This window comes from Neofelis nebulosa, chromosome 14 (assembly GCF_028018385.1).
Source record: "Neofelis nebulosa isolate mNeoNeb1 chromosome 14, mNeoNeb1.pri, whole genome shotgun sequence".
Lineage (NCBI taxonomy): Eukaryota > Metazoa > Chordata > Mammalia > Carnivora > Felidae > Neofelis > Neofelis nebulosa.
The window spans coordinates 64,248,157-64,266,215 of record NC_080795.1 but is presented as its reverse complement, the minus strand read 5'-3'; the positions used below and the strand labels follow the sequence as shown (position 1 = coordinate 64,266,215).

The window sequence follows — 18,059 nt, the reverse complement described above, 5'->3', positions numbered from 1 at the left end:
CTTGTATTTCTTTGGATCTGAGTCTCTCCATAAAATACAGTGACTAAAGTGGGTAATCTTTAAGATTACTTCCAAAAGTTGCATTCTGTCTTAGTGAAAACAGAATCCTGTGGTTAACCCCCGACTCTGGCATCAGAGAAGCCTGCATCTGAGTCCGTATGTACCCTTCCCTGTAAGATCCGTGAGCTCAGAAAGTTTTAGAAATTCTTTAAGTCTTAGTTTCCCATATAAAACTTGGAGATAATAGCAATAACTACCTCATGGGATTTTGTAGGAATTACGTAAGACGGTGTAGAGCTAATATTTAGCACAGTGCCTAGTTTATGTTTAGCACGGTGCCTGGTTCGTGATAAATACAACCCTAACTTCGCTAGATACTGTTATACATTCCGGTTGTTGATTCCCCAGTAGTGTCATCATCAGAACAGAATTGGAAACACCTCCAGTTTTCCTGAATTAGGTCCAGTGATAAAAATTCAACCTGACTCTTATGCTCTGGTCATGGGTGGAGACACACGTAGGCACACACGGAGCAGGGGACTTAACAGACATGTGACGCACATGCTTACAATTCAAGAGCACAGGACCCTGGGGACACAGCTGCTTAGCCCTAGGGCTTCTGCATTCCGAATTCTCTTTTTCTGTTATTTATTTTGAGAGAGAGACAGAGAGAGAGTGCAGGGGAAAGGCAGAGAGAGAGGGAGAGAGAGAGAATCCCAAGCAGGCTCCACACTGTCAGCGCAGAGCCCCATGCGGGGCTCCAACCCATAAACCGTGAGATCACGACTTGAGCCGAAACTAAGAGTCAGACAGATGTTTAACCAAGTGAGCCACCCAGGTGCCCCTGTATTCTGGATTTCACATACAGTATCTCATTTAATACTCTGTTTACCCTGTAAATTAGGTAAGACTAAGAAAAATTTCAAGTGACTTGTCCCAGATTATATATCTAGAAAGTATTAAAAGGAAAAAAAAAAGTGTTAAAACCAGGACTCAAATTTAATCTTCAGATGTGAAATTTAGTGCTCCTCCAAGCTGGACCTAATCCAACATAAATAATATCACTATTGTGATACCAAAAATAAATGGTTTAGACAGTCAAGAAAGGCAACATCACTATGGATGCTACTGGTATATATAAATTTCACAGAACCTATTTCGGAAAAAAAAAAGATATATGAGATGTAAAGAATAAGTTCAAAGAGTTAGCTTTTAAATCTCACTGAGGGGGTGGGGGGGGCAAGGATTTACAGCCATAATTGATTCAGTTCCCATTTAAAAGCAGGAAGTGCTCAGATCCATTTGATGTGCAAATCGCTATTCTGTATCAAGCATTGATTGAAAATCTCTCACGCTCCCTTCTTTTTAAATTTCAGCAACTGGACCTTCACTCCTGCCCCAAGCCGATCGTGTTCATCATTCACTCCTTCCTGTCAGCGAAGATCACAAGACTGGGCTTGGTGGCCTGAGCAGGGGGGATGGCTTGCCTTGGACAGAAGGAGGGCTGCTGTGGGACGTCAGATCGGCTGCTCGGCGAGCGGGGAGAGGTAGCATAGCAGGTCTGCCGCGGTCAGCTTTAGATCCCCGAGTCCTCAGCTGCCCCAGACTTCTCCATCAGCTTCACCAACTACAAGGGGGTGCCCCAAGAAAATACCGCAAGGAATATCAGGAGAAAAATGGCTTTTTAGAACGGTAGAAGGGTAAAGAGGTGAGGGCGAACGGGAATACATAAGCATAGCTTTGAAATCACGACAATCAAGTACATGAACATTAGAACAGCGTGTGCAGATCTTAATCACACCAGTGTCTAGGCAACTGGTTCACCCAGGTAAGCAAGGGCTGACCAGATGAGAAATGGACACATTGACCTCCCTCACCCCCGATAACAATGATCCCTTGTTTTAGTGTGATTGATTGCCTACTTCTAATTGAGTTGACTTTTGCTGGTAAGGAAAGAGAAGTGCTTCAAATTGGAAACCCACCTTTTACTTAAGTATGAAGCAGCTGTAATTTTTTTCTTAATGAATTATCTTTCAGTGATGTACAATGAGTCTGAAGTATTCTCATTAGCATATGCCGAGCAGGAATTAAATAAAGCGTCAGATACTGATCTGAGCTCTGAGCTGGTGGAGTCTGAACCAAAGTAGACTGTTTATAGTGCAGAGCTTTGCAGAAGAGTCGTGTGCTTGAAAGATGATTAATCTGGAGACTGCACTCACACCAAGGTGTGTTATCTTAGAGCCAAGACGGATAGCTTTACTTATAGAAAGCAAATTATGGATATTTTTTTAAAAGATTGTCATTTGAGATATATATAAACATATGTATATCTCCTATATATATAACATACATATATATATATATAAAACAGCTCACATGAGATTAACTAATTATCCCCATTTCGTGGTTTTCAGTGGAAATACTGAGCAATTTATTGACCCTTGTGCCTGCCTGTGCTCGTATGCATGCATTTTCGAACCAATCATAGAGCAGCGCATATAATTCTGGACGATGTGGGCTTTACGCATACACCCAGAGTGGTAATCAAATCTGTTGACAGCATCCGCAGCTCTTAGGAATTCCAGGGAAATAATATAATGACCTGATATTTTTCTACAAGAATATTTTCAGACAACATAGAGCATATTTCTGATTTAATGCCTTTATTTTTACCTTTCAATACAAATTCAGTAGAAAGACACCAGTATCATTTGATTTCGGAGTCCCTTTCCTCAAACCTTAAAAATTAGCTCTAGAGGTTCCGTAAGCATTTGTAACCCTTCTTCCCCCTGTAATGTACATAAAGAAATGTTCTGGATTGGACCTATGCGTTTTTGCAGAACTTTTAGCAAATACCTATGCAAAGAGCTTTTAAAAGTGAAACTGTCTTAAAGGAATGTAATTTTGCCCACCAGATGTTTATTGAGTTACAAAGCTGGTTTTAGATTTGTGTTTCCCAAAGTGTCTGTCATGTAACACTAGTTCCAAAGGGCATCGACAGACGTGTTTTGTTGGGGGAGAATAAGAGGTTTGTGTGTTAAAGTGTGTTAAACACCAAGGTAAGAAATGTTAAACAGATTTCATGATTGTGGGCCCCCTCAAGGGCTTTAACGTATACACTGAGATTCTTCAAGGGGGGACCCGTGTACTATTCAAACATTTCTAGAACTCCTTTCTGTCAGGGCATCTTGTTGAAACCGGTGTTTAAAAAAACAAAATAAAACAAAACAAAACAAAACAAAAAACACTTTGGAAACAGCTTTAGGACACCGATTTTTCTTTTTTCTTTCTTCTCTTCTTTTCTTTTCTTTCTTTTTGGTTTCTTATTTTAAAATGCTGAGGAGTGAAATCCCACCCTGAATACTACAGGAAAGCTTTGATGCATTTGTAAATTATACCGAACTCTTTCATGACATATTTTCGAAGTCACTGGAATGTTGTTATACAAGAGAATTATACTTATGCATTGTAAATAACATTGAAATACATACATTAATGCCAATAGTTCAACAATGTAATCTAAGGTGCTCATTACTACATGAAGTATGAGTTAATTGCTCATAATTAAATTGCAAAGATCCTATTATATATTTATAGACAAATTAAAATGATAATTACAAATATTTCTTCATCACATTAAGTTTTAGACTGATTAATATCTGGGTGGGGGTCAACAAACTACATTCTCTGCATTTACAAAAACTTAAGTTAAATATTTATATTTTAGAAAATATACATTTGAATAAATTTATGCATTTTCTGAATAAAAATGTGTTATTAGCAAGAAATAGACAATTTTACTAAGAGAATTGTGTATACGAATTTTTTTTTTCCTTCACAGTTAAAGTGTATCATATCTGAGTGGCTATGATGAATCAATTTCAAGTACTCATTTTTCCTCGTTCTGAATTCAGCAAATTACAATGATTTTATACTGTAGATTTTAATCTTGTCTTGATGTGTGTTATGGATGTTGTGAAAGACACAAAGTCCTATGTCTGGATACAATCACTGAATTTGTTTTTGTCCAATCTGCTTTGTGCGCAGTCCGTTTCTTATTTGAATCAATGAATTATTAAATTCACATTTGTCCTTTTAAGGGTAAATCAATACAAATGTTTTAACTGTACTTACTGGGAAGCTACCCATTTTGCTGGTAGATGTGGTTAGGCGATCCCTAAGCATCCCAGGGATTTGAAGAAGGCCAAGAGGAATATAGAAAGCAGTCTCTTTCCTGACTTGAACTAAGTAGAAGAAAAAAATCATAAACGTCTTAAAAACATCCACGTGGAGGCGTTTAATTAATTCTATCAATTGATGGAATTAAAATGCTGAAAAATGAATTCTCCTACAATTAATGAGCAGGGCCTTTCGGGCCCTTGTTTTACAAATATTAGATAGTCCATCTTGAGGGGAGTGGGCTGGGGTGAGGGGGTAATATTTGAATGTACCTTGAGTTAAAAAAAAATGTGCCTATGTTTATAGCACCATGGATATCATGTAAACTTTACATATGAATTAAATAAATATTCACCTCTGAATATGGTGGACTGGTTGGTGGTTTCATGATAGCCACGGACGGAATGTGAAGACACATCCCACTATTCTCTTCCTCCAAGACTGGCCTTGGAAGGTGCTAATGGGTAACGGAGATGCCACTAGAAAGTTTGGTGTGTGAAGGTTTTGTGTATAATTTCAGGATGGGTCTTCATCTGGAGCTTAGGGATCTTGGCTCTTAAACTAAAAATACATGGGATTTGACCTGTATACCAAGCTCCAAATACTCAAATCTTATGTAGTACTGCAACTTGGTGTGTTTTTAATTGCTTATAATGGCTTAGTCTATGGCTGGGAAGTCTTTTTACTATTTGAAAATTTAGTAGTATTGAGATTACATTTAAACTGTAGAATCTCACTTTTGAAGAGACTTCAGAGGTCATCAAGCACATTATTGCCAAAAGTTTATAATTTTAACAATACCACCTTAGTATATCTTAGGGTATATTTGCTAGAAATATAGCAACATAGTATATACATATAAAAATGAATACACACCAATTAAATTCTTTAAAAAGTTTGTACCACCTGAAGTCATACCATATACACTACTGGTCCAAGTACTACAGTTTGGGAAACACCAACCATGCATAATATTCCACTAAACTCAGGCGACTCTTCCTGAACATCCCTTGCAGTGTTCATTCTGCCTGAAATTGGAAGTGTTCAGCTATGGGGTGGGGGCTCCCACTCTCCTGAGGCAGGTCATTCCACTGCTGGATGACTAGAGTTGTTGGAAAGTCCTTTCATTTTTAGAGCCAAAACGTAGGTCCGCCTGACTTTCAGTCATGAACCTGTTATACCCTAGAAAACACTGAAGTCCGATCTCTTTCCACATGAATGTCCTATATATAGTAAAAAGACAAATCAAGGCTGGGGGGTTGCTAGGCAATATAAAATTATCTGAAAATGGCTTTAAATAGGACACTTAAATGCCTTGTTTTTATCCCTAAAGAATCAATTGGCCAAGATTAAAACTCTCCATAATAACCTAGTGGTGGAGAGTGATGAGAAAACGGGTATTTATAAGCCCATTAGTAGGTGTACATTTGGCAATAATTTGGAAGGCATTTGGCAAAATCTAGAAAAATTTTAAAATACACATACCTTTTGACTTTAAGATTTATTCTAGAGATGTAAGTAGACTAACATAGGATCATCTTTGCAGCATGTTTGGAACAAGAAGCTAAAAAGGTCAATGAATAAGCTAAATAAATCTTGGCACACTGATGTATTAGAAGACTGATCTGTCTCTAAGTGCTAACGTGGACAAAATGGCTAAATGCAAGTTCTGCAAAATGTAGATAAAACCACAGATACATAGATATACAGTCCATCTTTTTTTTTTTTTTTTTTTTTTTTTTTTTTTTTTTAGTGTTTCTCAGGAAGAGTGGCACATGCCACTCTTTTGGAATTTTGGAAATCTGTGCTGGTGTGGTTTTGTCATCACAACGATGCGGGGGTGGGGGATGGGGGGGACACAGTATTTACTGAACAAGAACCGCGGCTGGTAGACTTCCTGCCAGGTGATGACAGTCCCCACATCCAGTGGAATTGTTTTGTCCTCTGAGATGTTCACGTAGGTGAAAAACATAATTATCTGAGCCTAGACCCTGACTACATTTTACATACAAGAACACTTTTTGACTGCTTCAATATATTCTGAATTTTCTAGGTGTGCAGCTACCATGCACATGGAAGGAAGACTGTGTTTTTGTTTGGCTCAGGGTATTTTATAAAATGTTTTATAAAAACAACTCATCCTTAGTCCCATGTGCGTACGTACATGGGACTAGAATCATCAACACAGAACACCTGACTACTTGGATGTGCCTCATTCACGCTGAATCTAGGCAAAAATAGTCGACTACTTTTATCTTTTAGTGGAGTTGTACCCCAGCATCTTCATATTGAAATGTATTATTATCTTACTGTCATTGTCCTTTTCTAAAACTTCTTTACCTTACAGGTAGGGGATCTCAATCTTTTTTTTTTTTTTAAGTTTACTTATTTGAGAGAGAGAGAGGCAGCAGTCGAGAGTGAGAGGGAGCGTGTGTGCAAGTGGGGGAGGGGCAGAGAGAGAAGGGGAGACAGAGAATCCCAAGCAGGCTCCGCACTGTCAGCGCAGAGCCCAGTTCGAGGCTTGATCTCACAAACCATGAGATCATGGCCTGAGCCCAAGTCCGATGCTTAGCCGACGGTGCTACCCAGGTGCCGCTAGGGGAAATCAACTTTAAAAAAATCCTGGGGCGCCTGGGTGGCTCAGGCAGTTACGCATCTGACTTCGGCTCATGTCATGATCTTGCAGTTCAAGAGTTTGAGCCCCGCGCCGGGCTCTGTGCTGACAGTTCAGAGGCTGGAGCCTGCTTTGGATTCTGTGTCTCCCTCTCTCTCTCTCTCTCTCTCTCTCTGCCCCTCCCCTGCTCTCACTCTGTCTCTCTCTCAAAAATAAACATTGAAACAATTAAAAACAAAACAAAAAAACTGTGTCCTGAGCAGTCACTAATGACCTGAGCAATCCAGAACTGTACAGGATTTAAATCTTTGTGGGGCCAAACAGGAGATAGTAATACGAAGGAGCCAAGCAGAAAAAGAATCCTCTTCCTTTTTCTTGGGTACATCCCTGTGACAGGGTTTCTCCACACACCTTGTATCCTAAGACAATCCCTGTGACTGAGAAGACACCTGCTGGGGGACTGGATGTGTTTCTTCGGGCCTCATGAAGCAGTGGCCACTGAATAATGTATCACCTGCTTTGCTCTCCTGCCTTCCCCACCTCTTTTCCTTTTTCTTCTTTACTCTCACAGCCCTGGAATTGAACATTCCAAATACGGCATCAGCACCTAATCATATCGTACACAAAAATTAACTCAAAATAGATCACAGACCTAAATATAAGAAATAAAACTATAAAGCAAGAGAAAAGATAACCCACAGAATGGGAGAAAATATCCGTAAGTCATGTATCTGATAAGGGGCTAGAATCCAGAATATACAAAGACCTCTTACAACTCAACAATAAAAGGACAAACAATCCAATTAAAAGTGGTCAAAGGATCTGAGTGGACAGATCCAAAGATCTGTAAATGGGCAACAGGCACATGAAAAAATGCTGAACGTCAATAGTCATCTGGAAAATGCAAATCAGAACTGCAATGAGGTACCACCTCACACTTCACATCACTCGTCAAGAAGGCAAATAATTACAAATATTGGGAAGGATGTTGAGAATTTGGAACGCTAATACATTATTGGCTGGTGGAAATGCCAGGTGGTACAGCTGCTTTGGAAAACAGTTAAAACAAAAAAGTTAAAACGTGGAGTTACCATAGAGTCGAGCAATTCTACTCATAAGCATATGCCCAAGATAATGGAAAACTTATGTCTATGCAAAAAACTTGCACACAAATGTCCACAGCAGCATTATTCATGATAGCCTAAATGTGTAACCAGCCCAAATGTCCATTAATTAATGATAAACAAAACATTCGGCTATAAAAAAGAATGAAATACTGACACATGTTACAACATGGGATGAACCCTGAAAACCTCATGCTAAGAAAAAGAAGCCAGACACAAAAGGCCATAAACTGTTATGAGTCAACTTACACAAAATGTCCAGAAGAGGCAAATCCATAGAGACAGAAAGTAGATTACTGTTTGCCGGGGGCTGGGAGGAGGGAGAATACAAAATGACTGCTTATAGATAATGGCGTTTCTGTTTGGGGTGATGGAAATGTTCTGGAATTAGGCAGTGGTGCTGACTGCACAACTTTGTGAATGTACTAAACCCACTGTATTCTACACTTTACAGGGTGACTTTTATGATATGTGAATTATGTCTCAAAAATATATGTTGTGGGCGTGGTTTATCAAGTTCTCGTCTAGTCCATTAGATGATGGTCACGCTCACCATTCTCTTCAGGACAGGTCTCTCCTCACTTTCGTGTCTGAGTCCCTGGGGGACAACACCCTTAAGATTCTTAAAAACCCTTTTGTCTAGCTGACAGGGTCTACTTTTAAATCATTCACCCTAAATATTTCTAAGGTCTTAATAAAGGATCATATAACCACACCTTAGGTTTGATCTTTTTCCTTGGAGAATCTTTTGCCATTGGAAATAACTGGAAGTGCGAAACCATTTCACTTCTCTGACTCACGATGTCCTAAGACTTCAGTATGTCCTCGAAACGCTGGAAAACCGCACGGTTCCTCCTTTGGCTCATCTATCTTTTCCTGCATCTTACCAGATGTAGCTAAATTAACACATGGCCTACTGACACTTTTTTTTTTTTTTTTTTAACATTCTTCCTAGAAATAACCCAAATACTCCATGAGTGCATCAGCACAACTCTTTTCCAGGTTCTGCAGGCAACAGTCTTGCCAAATGTACCATCTCTACGTAACACAGTGAGCTGGTCGGGCCCCGTGGCTCCCTCTTTCCCTCATACAGGGGCCTTGTCATTTGTCATTTTAAAGAGGGCGAGCTTTCAGCATTTTTCCCAGCATGGGTAAATAACTCCCCAGAACAGCTGACATCTTAAGCTCAGTCCCTGCACTCTTGCTCATATACCTTTGAAGGACCCTGTCATGCTTACCCTATATAAAGGCAGAGCACCTGCTCGGCTGGGTTCCTCCCAGGGAGCTTAGCTCCAAAGTGTGTGCATCTGTACTTCAGCCCTGCCACCTCTCCTTCCGTGAGTGGTAGTTTACACGAAGTGCTATTTGCCAGAAGTTCCTTGCTCGATGCCCTTGGAGGAGCAGACGCTGACCTGAAGTTTCTGGGCCTTTTAGGTCTCTCCTTTGTGCCTGCTTTTATCTTTAACCACTTTTTACTTGAGAATCCAGCCTCTGAGGTAGACAACGTGGAATGAGCTTTGGAATCCCAGTAAGGCATCTAAAAATTTAGGAACCAATTTCTTTGACCAGTTGAATTGACTGAAAGAGTTCTCCAAGTCATAATTATTGGTTCACTTTGGAGATATAACTTCAACAAAACAAAACCTACAAAACAGATGGAGTTACTGTGTTCCCTTGGCAAGGATATATCCGGTCTCCCCTCCCTCTCTCTGCACAGCTTGACCTAACCCCACCACCCAGTCACCTCCCAAGGCTCACTGGCCTCATGCGGCAAACAAGGGATGCAGCAAAGGTGCAGTGTTTTTGGAAACTGTATTTGATGACTCTTTCTGGGGCAAACAAGGTTGGGTATCAGTTTCATATAGTTCAACTGAATACAACAGAGAATGTACAAATTTAATCAAGCAGATTGGATCTGGGCTTTCTCTATCAACTATCTGGGAATATGAACACAGTGGAGACTTTGATAGGACAATGGGCTTTTAGAAGGAAATCAAGACAGAGTGATTTGCCTAAGTATCTAGGTGAACATTCTAGTACCCATGTTACGCAGCATGCAACAATTCCAAGTATACGGTTTGATGAGTTTTGAGAAATGTGCAGCCAGTACACCTACCATCACAACCATGACATGGAACATTTATATTACCACAAAGTTTCCTCGTGTCACTTTCCGGTCACTCCAACATCTGACCCCAGGAAACCATATTTGCTTTCTGTGACTCTGTATTTCCTCTTCTAGAATTTCATATTTCTGCCATTTTCTTCTGAGCGCATTTTGAGAGTCATCCATATGTTGCTGCATATTTTTAGTTTGTTCTATTATATTGATAAGTAGTATTTCATTATGTGGATATTTTATTTTATTATTTTTGGTGGAGGGAAGGAGGGGCAGAGGGAGAGGGAGAGAGTGAATCTTAAGCAGGCTCCATGCTCAGTGCAGAGCCGGACATGGGGCTCGATCTCACAATTGTGAGATAATGATCTGAGCTGAAATCAAGAGTCGGATGCTCAACTGACTGAGCCACCCAGGCACCCTATGGTTATTTTATGATTTGCTTATCCATTCACTTATTGATGGACATTTTGGTTGTTTCTAGTTTGGTGCTACTAAGCATTAAGTGGGTATGAGTATTTAGTGCAATTTTTTGCACGACACAGCCTTTTATTTACCTTGGGTAAACCCGGGAATGGCTGAGTCATATGCAGAGTGTAAACTGAATTTTATAAGAAACTCAAATATTTTCCAAAATGATTATTGCATTTTCCATTCCCAACATCAGTGCAGGAGATTTCCAAATGCTCCACATAGTCACCAAGACATGGTGTCATCAGTTTTAAAGTTTTACACATTCTAGTTGGTGTTTAGAGGCATCTCATTAATTTACATTCTCTTGACGAGTGAGGACACTAAACATCTTTTCATGTGTTTATTGCCATTCCTATATCTTCTTTTGTAATATCTTGTTGTAATATCTTTCATGTGTTTATTGCCATTCCTATATCTTCTTTTGTAACATTTTGTGGAATGTTTTTTCAACTCCTTGCCTATTAAAAAAAACCCTCTAGGTTATGTCTTAAGTTGTAAGGGTTCTTTGGTTCTTTATATACTGTAAATAAAATGCTCACCCTCACTATTTTTAGTCACCAAAAAAGGAAACAGGGACTCTGCTGGTGGGTATGCAAACTGATTTCTCAGAAAGGCAATTTGGAAATATTACCATCAGTCTTAAGACTCACAAATTCCACTCCTAAAAAGTTATACAGAGAAAATAATCAGTGATGCATTAGGAAGATTCATTACAGTTTTATTTATAATAGGGAAAAATTGAGCCTATTATGTCTAACAATGGGGACTGGTTAAACGAATTGTGGTTCCTTGATATTACACAGTTATTAAAATTATATATATATATATATATATATATATATATATATATATATATAAAATTCATGATATGTTGTTAAGTGGAAAACAGGCTATTAAATTAATACACAGACACAGATGAACACACATACACACATATACACACATGTATGGCTCCAACTTTTAAAATATTTTAAAAATAATTACATATATATTTTAAAAATATTACCAGTGGTTACCTAGAGATAGTGGGGCAATGTTGGAATTTTTTTTACTCTGTTTTGTATTTTCTGCATTTTCCAGATTTTCTACCATGAGAAAAGATCTTGTTTTCTGGGAGTCTCTACTTAGTCATTTTCACTATATCTTATTTTCACAATTTCTGCCCTTTCTTCATTTCTAATCCCAAATAAACATGAATAGCTCCAACAGCGCTGGCCCCGAGGCAGGGCTAAGGGAAGACAGCTACCTGCGTAAATGTTTTTACCAATATTTTCTAAACCAGGAACTTCCCAATAAAGTATGCTGTTGGGTCACATGAGAAAAGCCACTGGCAATGTCTTACTTGAGATTCAGTCATTTTATCTGGCCTAACAACAAAGACATTTACCAAGAAGAAAAGAAGTAATTTTTTCTATTTATTGAAATAAATAACCAAGAGTAAAGATTTAAAAACATATTTTAAAATATTAACCTTAAAAATTAAAATATAGTGAAACTGTAAAATAAGTATACAATTTAAAAAGCACATTAATTGAGCATCCTCAAAACTATATAAATATTGGATATTTATAAAATTATTTAGAGACAAAACATCTATTCTATGAATAAAGTTTGAAATTTGCTTATAATTTTCAAACTAAAGAAACAAATAGGAAATAACAGCTCTGGCCAATTTATAACTGTCCAAAGAGAAAGATTCTGTGTTATTTCTTGCTTGTCTTTTCTAATACCCATTCAATCACCTAGGAGGAGAAAAAATGTGATTATTGTTTGTTTCTACTGAAAACACAAGGGTTAGCAAAAGATCAAGTTCAAACAGTATCATAGAAATTTGAAATTAGAAGTAGCGTGTCAAAATCTTAAAACACATTTTATCTGAAAAGCACATTTTATTTTCTAACTGAAGGAAAGAAAACTGAAGGTAGATTTCGACTGCAGAGTACAGGAATTGTCCTCACTGAACACAATAAAGATTCTGCTCTATTTTTTCACCTTTTTAAAAAAACGTTTTCAAAGGGTCACTGGAAAGAAATTAAACCAAACTCTGAAAACAACTAATCAAAATGGATTAATTTTTCCAGCTCTTTGGATTTAAAAATATTTTTCTTTCTTAACATCATTTCTAGAAACTCTTTTGTTAGTAGAGCAACCTATTAAATACTCCAAAATGCTCTGTTTGCATTAGTCTATTATTAAGTATTTTAAGGAGAATTCTTACAGCATATATAACAGCATCGTAGCTACCCTAAAGTAAAATAGCAATTTAATTGAATGTAGTTTTTGGGAATAAGCTATTTACCTGTACAGCATTGTTGTTTGCTGTTTTCTTCATTTCTTCAAATAAACCCCTTGAAGTTTTAAGATCCTAAATATAACAAAATAGAGCATTTCATGATTTGTACATTAAATTACAGAGAACAAGTCATTATTAATCAAATAAACTTGAGATTATCCTAAAACATTGTACAAGTATCAGTGGGACTCAGGAAATATTACAAAAAAAAAAAAATCAAAGTAAAAGATTATAATTAGCTCTACCCTGAAGTATCAAGATACTTTAACATCTGTAACAACAGGAAAATACATATAAATATATATAAGTGTACTATATATATTATATATATATATATATATATATATATATATATATATATATAAATCTATGTCATTCTAACCTCATATTCGCAGCAGCACTGACCAAATCTAAGCTTCATCTTTGACTATGAGTATCCACTAATGCTTTGGTACTCAGGAAATGAATATACAGCATTTGTATTTATTTTTTAGATAAAAGCTTTTTTCTCTTCTTTTCGTTTAATTCATTCCAGAAAAAAGAGGGAATGACTCTTTGTTGACAGGAAAGGAAACTGAAATCTCTTGACTTTAAAAAAATAGGATTATATCAGATTACAAAGTAAAAAAAAAAATGTATTAAAAAAAAACAAAAAAAACAGCAGTCCTCTGCTGTACCTCTAAGTTATGCTTCCCAGAAGACAGACGGCCACTTTCAGTTCTTTTAGCTGTTTCTCTTATTTATACCTTCAGGTTTCTGAATAATATGCTTATGCTGCTACTTTTTGATTTAGGAATTAGAGGCAATGAACACTGTTATGGGTTCAGGTAGTGGGTTCAGGTGTCTGAATCCTGCCAGCCCCTCCCCTTCCTCTCAATAACTGTTGGGCCACATTTTTTATTAATAAATAGTGTGTTTGCATTATTATACCTCCGTAAATACAGTTCAGTCTTGAGCTAAGTATGTATTATAATTATCCTCTCGTGTAGCATTTTGTCTATCCTGTAGTTAAATTACATTTGCTTAGTTTGCCATGTGTGTAATTCTAGGTACCCCCCCACCCCCGCCAAATGCTGCAATAGACTGATTCAACGTACAAACAGCAAAGTTGTTTCAAATACTCAAATACACTGGATAATCTCTCAGTTAAGGTTTTATAAAAATCTGATTTTTATTCTTATTATTTTTTCACCTGGCAATCTTTCTCCCAAAATCTGCTCTGATTTGGTCTAACTGCTCCTTAGGTCAGCTCTTGGTTTTCGACTCAGTCCCTTCTTCTGCTAAACTTCATCCTCTTTGCAGATGCTTTGAAGCACCTTCTGCTCCCCTATGTTCATCTGTTGAGTTCCTCAAAGTCCATATATCAGTGAAAGCATATATTTGTCTTCCTCTGACTGACTTATTTCACTTAGCATAACACCCTCTAGTTCCATCCACGTTGTTGCAAATGGCAAGATTTCATTCCTTTTCATTGTCTAGTAGTATTCCATTGGATATACACACCCCATCTTCTTTACCCATTCATCAGTCAATGGACATTTGGGTTCTTTACATAATTTAGCTACTGTTGATGGTGCTGCTATAAACATTGGGGTACATGTGCCCCTTCAAATCAGCATTTTTGTATCCTTTGGATAAATTCCTAGTAGTGCAACTGCTGGGATGTAGAGTAGTTCTATTTTTAGTTTTTTGAGGAACCTCCCATTTTCTTATCCTATGTTTCCTGATTTTATCATTTGATTCTAATTTCTGGTAAATTTCTTCATCTCAACTGTTCAGCCTTTCTGTTGGATTGATTTTATCACATTTTTAATTTCAAGAAGCTTTCATGTTCTATACAGTTTCTGGAAACAGCATCCTGTTCTAGTTTTAAGGATGCAATTATCTTTTCTCTGAGAGAATTTTAGTTTTTATGAAATTTTCTACAGCTTTCTGCTGCTTAAGAGTTCCCTTCATTCCTTTACATTTTGGTATCTCTTTACTGGAAAACCCTCAAAAGTCTGCTAATCCTTGGAGGCCCAATCATATTTAAAGATGAGATATAAAATTATATTGGAAGCTCTGTCTGGAGGCGTTACAAAGTAGGGTTATTAGGAGGCCAGCTGGTTTTTTCCTTGTGGCCTTTAAATCTTTTTTCTCCAGAGACTACTGTCTGCACTGTCACAGAGCTGGGGGGGGAGAGTACGTGCAGTGGACCGTGAAGTTACCCTTGTGGCAGAAGGACCTGTAGAGCAAGGTTCCCCAGTTCCCTTTGTAGATCTTTATTCAATCCCCTTATCTTCCGCCTGGCACCACACTCCTTTCTTCCATGATACTCGGAGTCTTCAAACCTTGAGCACCTCGGAGACCTGTTACATGAAGTGGTTTGTTCCTCGCTGGTGCTCCGCGGGGCGCGGGCTTCTCCATGATACCACGCTTCTGTGGGCTCTGTCTTGTTCAACAACGTACTAACCATACTTCTACACTTTTTTTCTCTCTTTGTTTCTTTGTTTTTGTACTTTAATACCATCTTTCTTGAGAGATTTTAAAAAGGCGGCGAATTAAATGCACATGGTCAATCTGTAGTTTTAACCAGGAACTCACGCACAACTCTGATTTGAGTCCGAAACTCTAAAAACTGGAGATAATCCAACAGCATCCAAGTTTTACAGAAGCATCATCTGCGTGGCTGATCTGTCCAATGTCTTACAACTAGCTGATAGTGGATCCAAAATTAGGAACAGGGTGTTCTGACACTCATCCCAGTTGCCTTTTTCACTCTATACTAAAATTACTAATTAAACATGTTTTAAAGCTTTAAAGTCAAAGACTTGTTAGGGAGATACTGAGGATACCAGTTAAAATGTAGTTTTCTATATATGAAGACAAAACTCAATATAAAATATTTTGGCTGCAATTTTTTTTTCTCTCTTTTTTTTTTTTTAAAGAGAGAGAGGAGAGGGGCAGAGGGAGAGAGACAGGGTCCTAAGTAGGCTCCAAGCTCAGTGTGCAGCCCAACATGAGGCTCGATCCCACAACCATGAGATCATGACCTGAGCCAAAATCAAGAGTTGGACGCTCAATGGACTGAGCCACCCAGGCACCCACTGGCTCCAATTTTTCTATCTCCACTAAAGAAAAAAAAAAAAAATCTGGTAACAAGTTATAAGCTAAAATGTACTTTGTCAAATAGGAATATCAGGACCTCAATTTTGCTGTTATGAAAGAAGACACTGTACCTTCAGATAGAACTTGGAGATCTCAAAGAGACGTTGGCTGCATGCAGTGAAACACCCATGAGCTTCAGTAATGCTGTGTTTCTTCAGGGTTTCCGTAACTACCTCTTTCAGTATCTTGAATAGAACATAACATATGACTAATATTTCTTGGAAAAGGTACAAATGTATTGCTTCTTTAGATTTGTGTGAATTACACACCCATGTAACTCTGTGAAAGATAAGTTTATCAAGACAAAACAACTGAGGAAAAAAAAGAGGTCTGGAATATTTACATGGTCACACATATCATAAGATATCTGTCAGGAATAAATGACCGGAGTATATTAAGAGGAATTCATATCATGAATTCTCAAACAAAATCTGAGTGTAAAGGCTACATACATTAGAGATGTACATAAGTGTATGTATTTTTTATTATGGAACATTTCAAACACTGAAAAGTAGAACATTTTATAATGAATCCTTATTTCAATATATCAGTTTCAATAAGGATCAATTTGTGGCTAATTTCATTTACACCTCTGCCCACTTATCCATTATCTTTCTTATGTTGGATTATTTTAAAGTACATTACCGATACCATGTTATTCCATTCATAAAATTTTTAGACATACATTTTAAATGAACTAAGTACAGGAATTTCTTCCCATGTAGAACTAAGAGACAGGAAAGAAATCTTTACCCGTGTGTGTTTCTGTGATCTTGATTCCTTAATTTGCCTTGATGTTTTTGATCCATGCACACTTTTTTGACCAGAACTGGCTTTTGTAGTGACTTTTGAAGTTTCATTGCTAAGAACTGGAACAGATGGACAGGTCACAGATAATGATCGCTCTGCTCGTGGTTTTCTGGACGTCACTGCATGATGATGAGGATTAGTGCTGCCACTTGTCTGAGGAAGAAGAGAATCTGAACTTTCAGACTTCACAAGTCTATTGTGGAGAAATATATCAAAAACACAAATGAAATGAATCAACAATGAGGCCCATTTTCTGTCCTAATGTGACAACTATATCCACTGAAACATAAACCTAAGAAAAGCAAACAAGATTTCTTGCTGCTACTGCCTTAAGTAATTGACAACTATACAGTTGCTCTCTTAGTTCTTCAAATGAGTGACTAAAACATACAAAGCAAGGAACAACAAATGAGAATTTCAGCTAGGAGGAAAAGCAACGAGGAGTATGCTGTTGCCAGCCCTGTCAATTTACAACTTCTCACCTCAATCAGCTCTGGAACTCCAGGTGGTGATATTTGTAAATTTAATAATCAGCATAAGTACTTATGCTTTTCTATAAAGATAATTTTGACAAAGAAACCATAACCGATACTTATTGTACCCATGCAATTACCTGGGCAAAATAAGTGTTAAATACAAATGAAACTAAAGTTGGATCATGGTTCCATCTCTCTAAAATGTTTAAATTTCCTTTTACAAGATAGGGTCTCATATCCTTCAATTCTGCTAACCCACAGACCACAGTGTTCTTTCTTTTCCAGAACACATATCTTATTATTAGTCTCAAGTCAGAATAAAAAACATTCCTACAAAATACAGTATAGGAAATGTTAACAGATTTGCTTTTTAGGTTTATCATGTATAAAAAGTACCATGAATTTATAAAGTCCTCATAAAAATAATTTAGTTATTACATGGGCATCTGAGTGGCTCAGTTGGTTAAGGATCTGACTTCAGTTCAGGTCATGATCTCAAGGTTCGTGGGTTCCAGCCCCACATCGTATTCTGTGCTGACAGCTCAGAGCCTGGAGCCTGCTTCAGATTTTGTGTGTGTGTCTCTCTCTCTCTGCCCCTCCCCCTCTCATGCTCTGTCTCTCTCAAAAATAAATAACATTAGAAAAATTTTTTTAATTAAAAAATGATAATTTGGTTATTCCATATCAGGGACATAGTATTCTAATATTTCTAACTGCTCCAAAAAAAAAAAAAGAACTGAAAGTCTCACTTTAACATATTTCCTAATTTTTGAAAGATTTACATACATACGATAAAAATTTAAAGCTTGCTGTAGATGCCAAAGAC

The 18,059-nt window shown here is 37.5% G+C and overlaps 2 protein-coding genes across 6 annotated transcripts in view; one reads left to right on the top strand and one right to left on the bottom strand.

Moving 5' to 3' along the window:
* Positions 1-4,541, top strand: part of SNTB1 (syntrophin beta 1) — a 242,729-nt gene extending 238,188 nt beyond the window's left edge. For all 3 annotated transcript variants that reach the window (XM_058698939.1, XM_058698937.1, XM_058698938.1), the window contains one exon: positions 1,377-4,541. In XM_058698939.1, coding sequence (XP_058554922.1) covers positions 1,377-1,469 — 93 coding nt within the window. In that variant the 3' untranslated portion in view covers positions 1,470-4,541. The remainder of the gene's footprint in view (positions 1-1,376) is intronic.
* Positions 4,542-11,393: 6,852 nt separating this feature from the next.
* MTBP (MDM2 binding protein) overlaps positions 11,394-18,059 on the bottom strand; it is an 85,735-nt gene continuing 79,069 nt past the window's right edge. For 2 of the 3 annotated variants that reach the window (XM_058698931.1, XM_058698932.1), the window contains 4 exons: positions 16,701-16,950; positions 16,019-16,132; positions 12,807-12,872; positions 11,394-12,249 (listed from right to left, as the gene is read on the bottom strand). In XM_058698931.1, coding sequence (XP_058554914.1) covers positions 12,211-12,249; positions 12,807-12,872; positions 16,019-16,132; positions 16,701-16,950 — 469 coding nt within the window. In that variant the 3' untranslated portion in view covers positions 11,394-12,210. Of the gene's footprint in view, positions 12,250-12,806; positions 12,873-16,018; positions 16,133-16,700; positions 16,951-18,059 lie in introns of those variants that run through there. The other variant, XM_058698933.1, reaches the window with a different exon arrangement.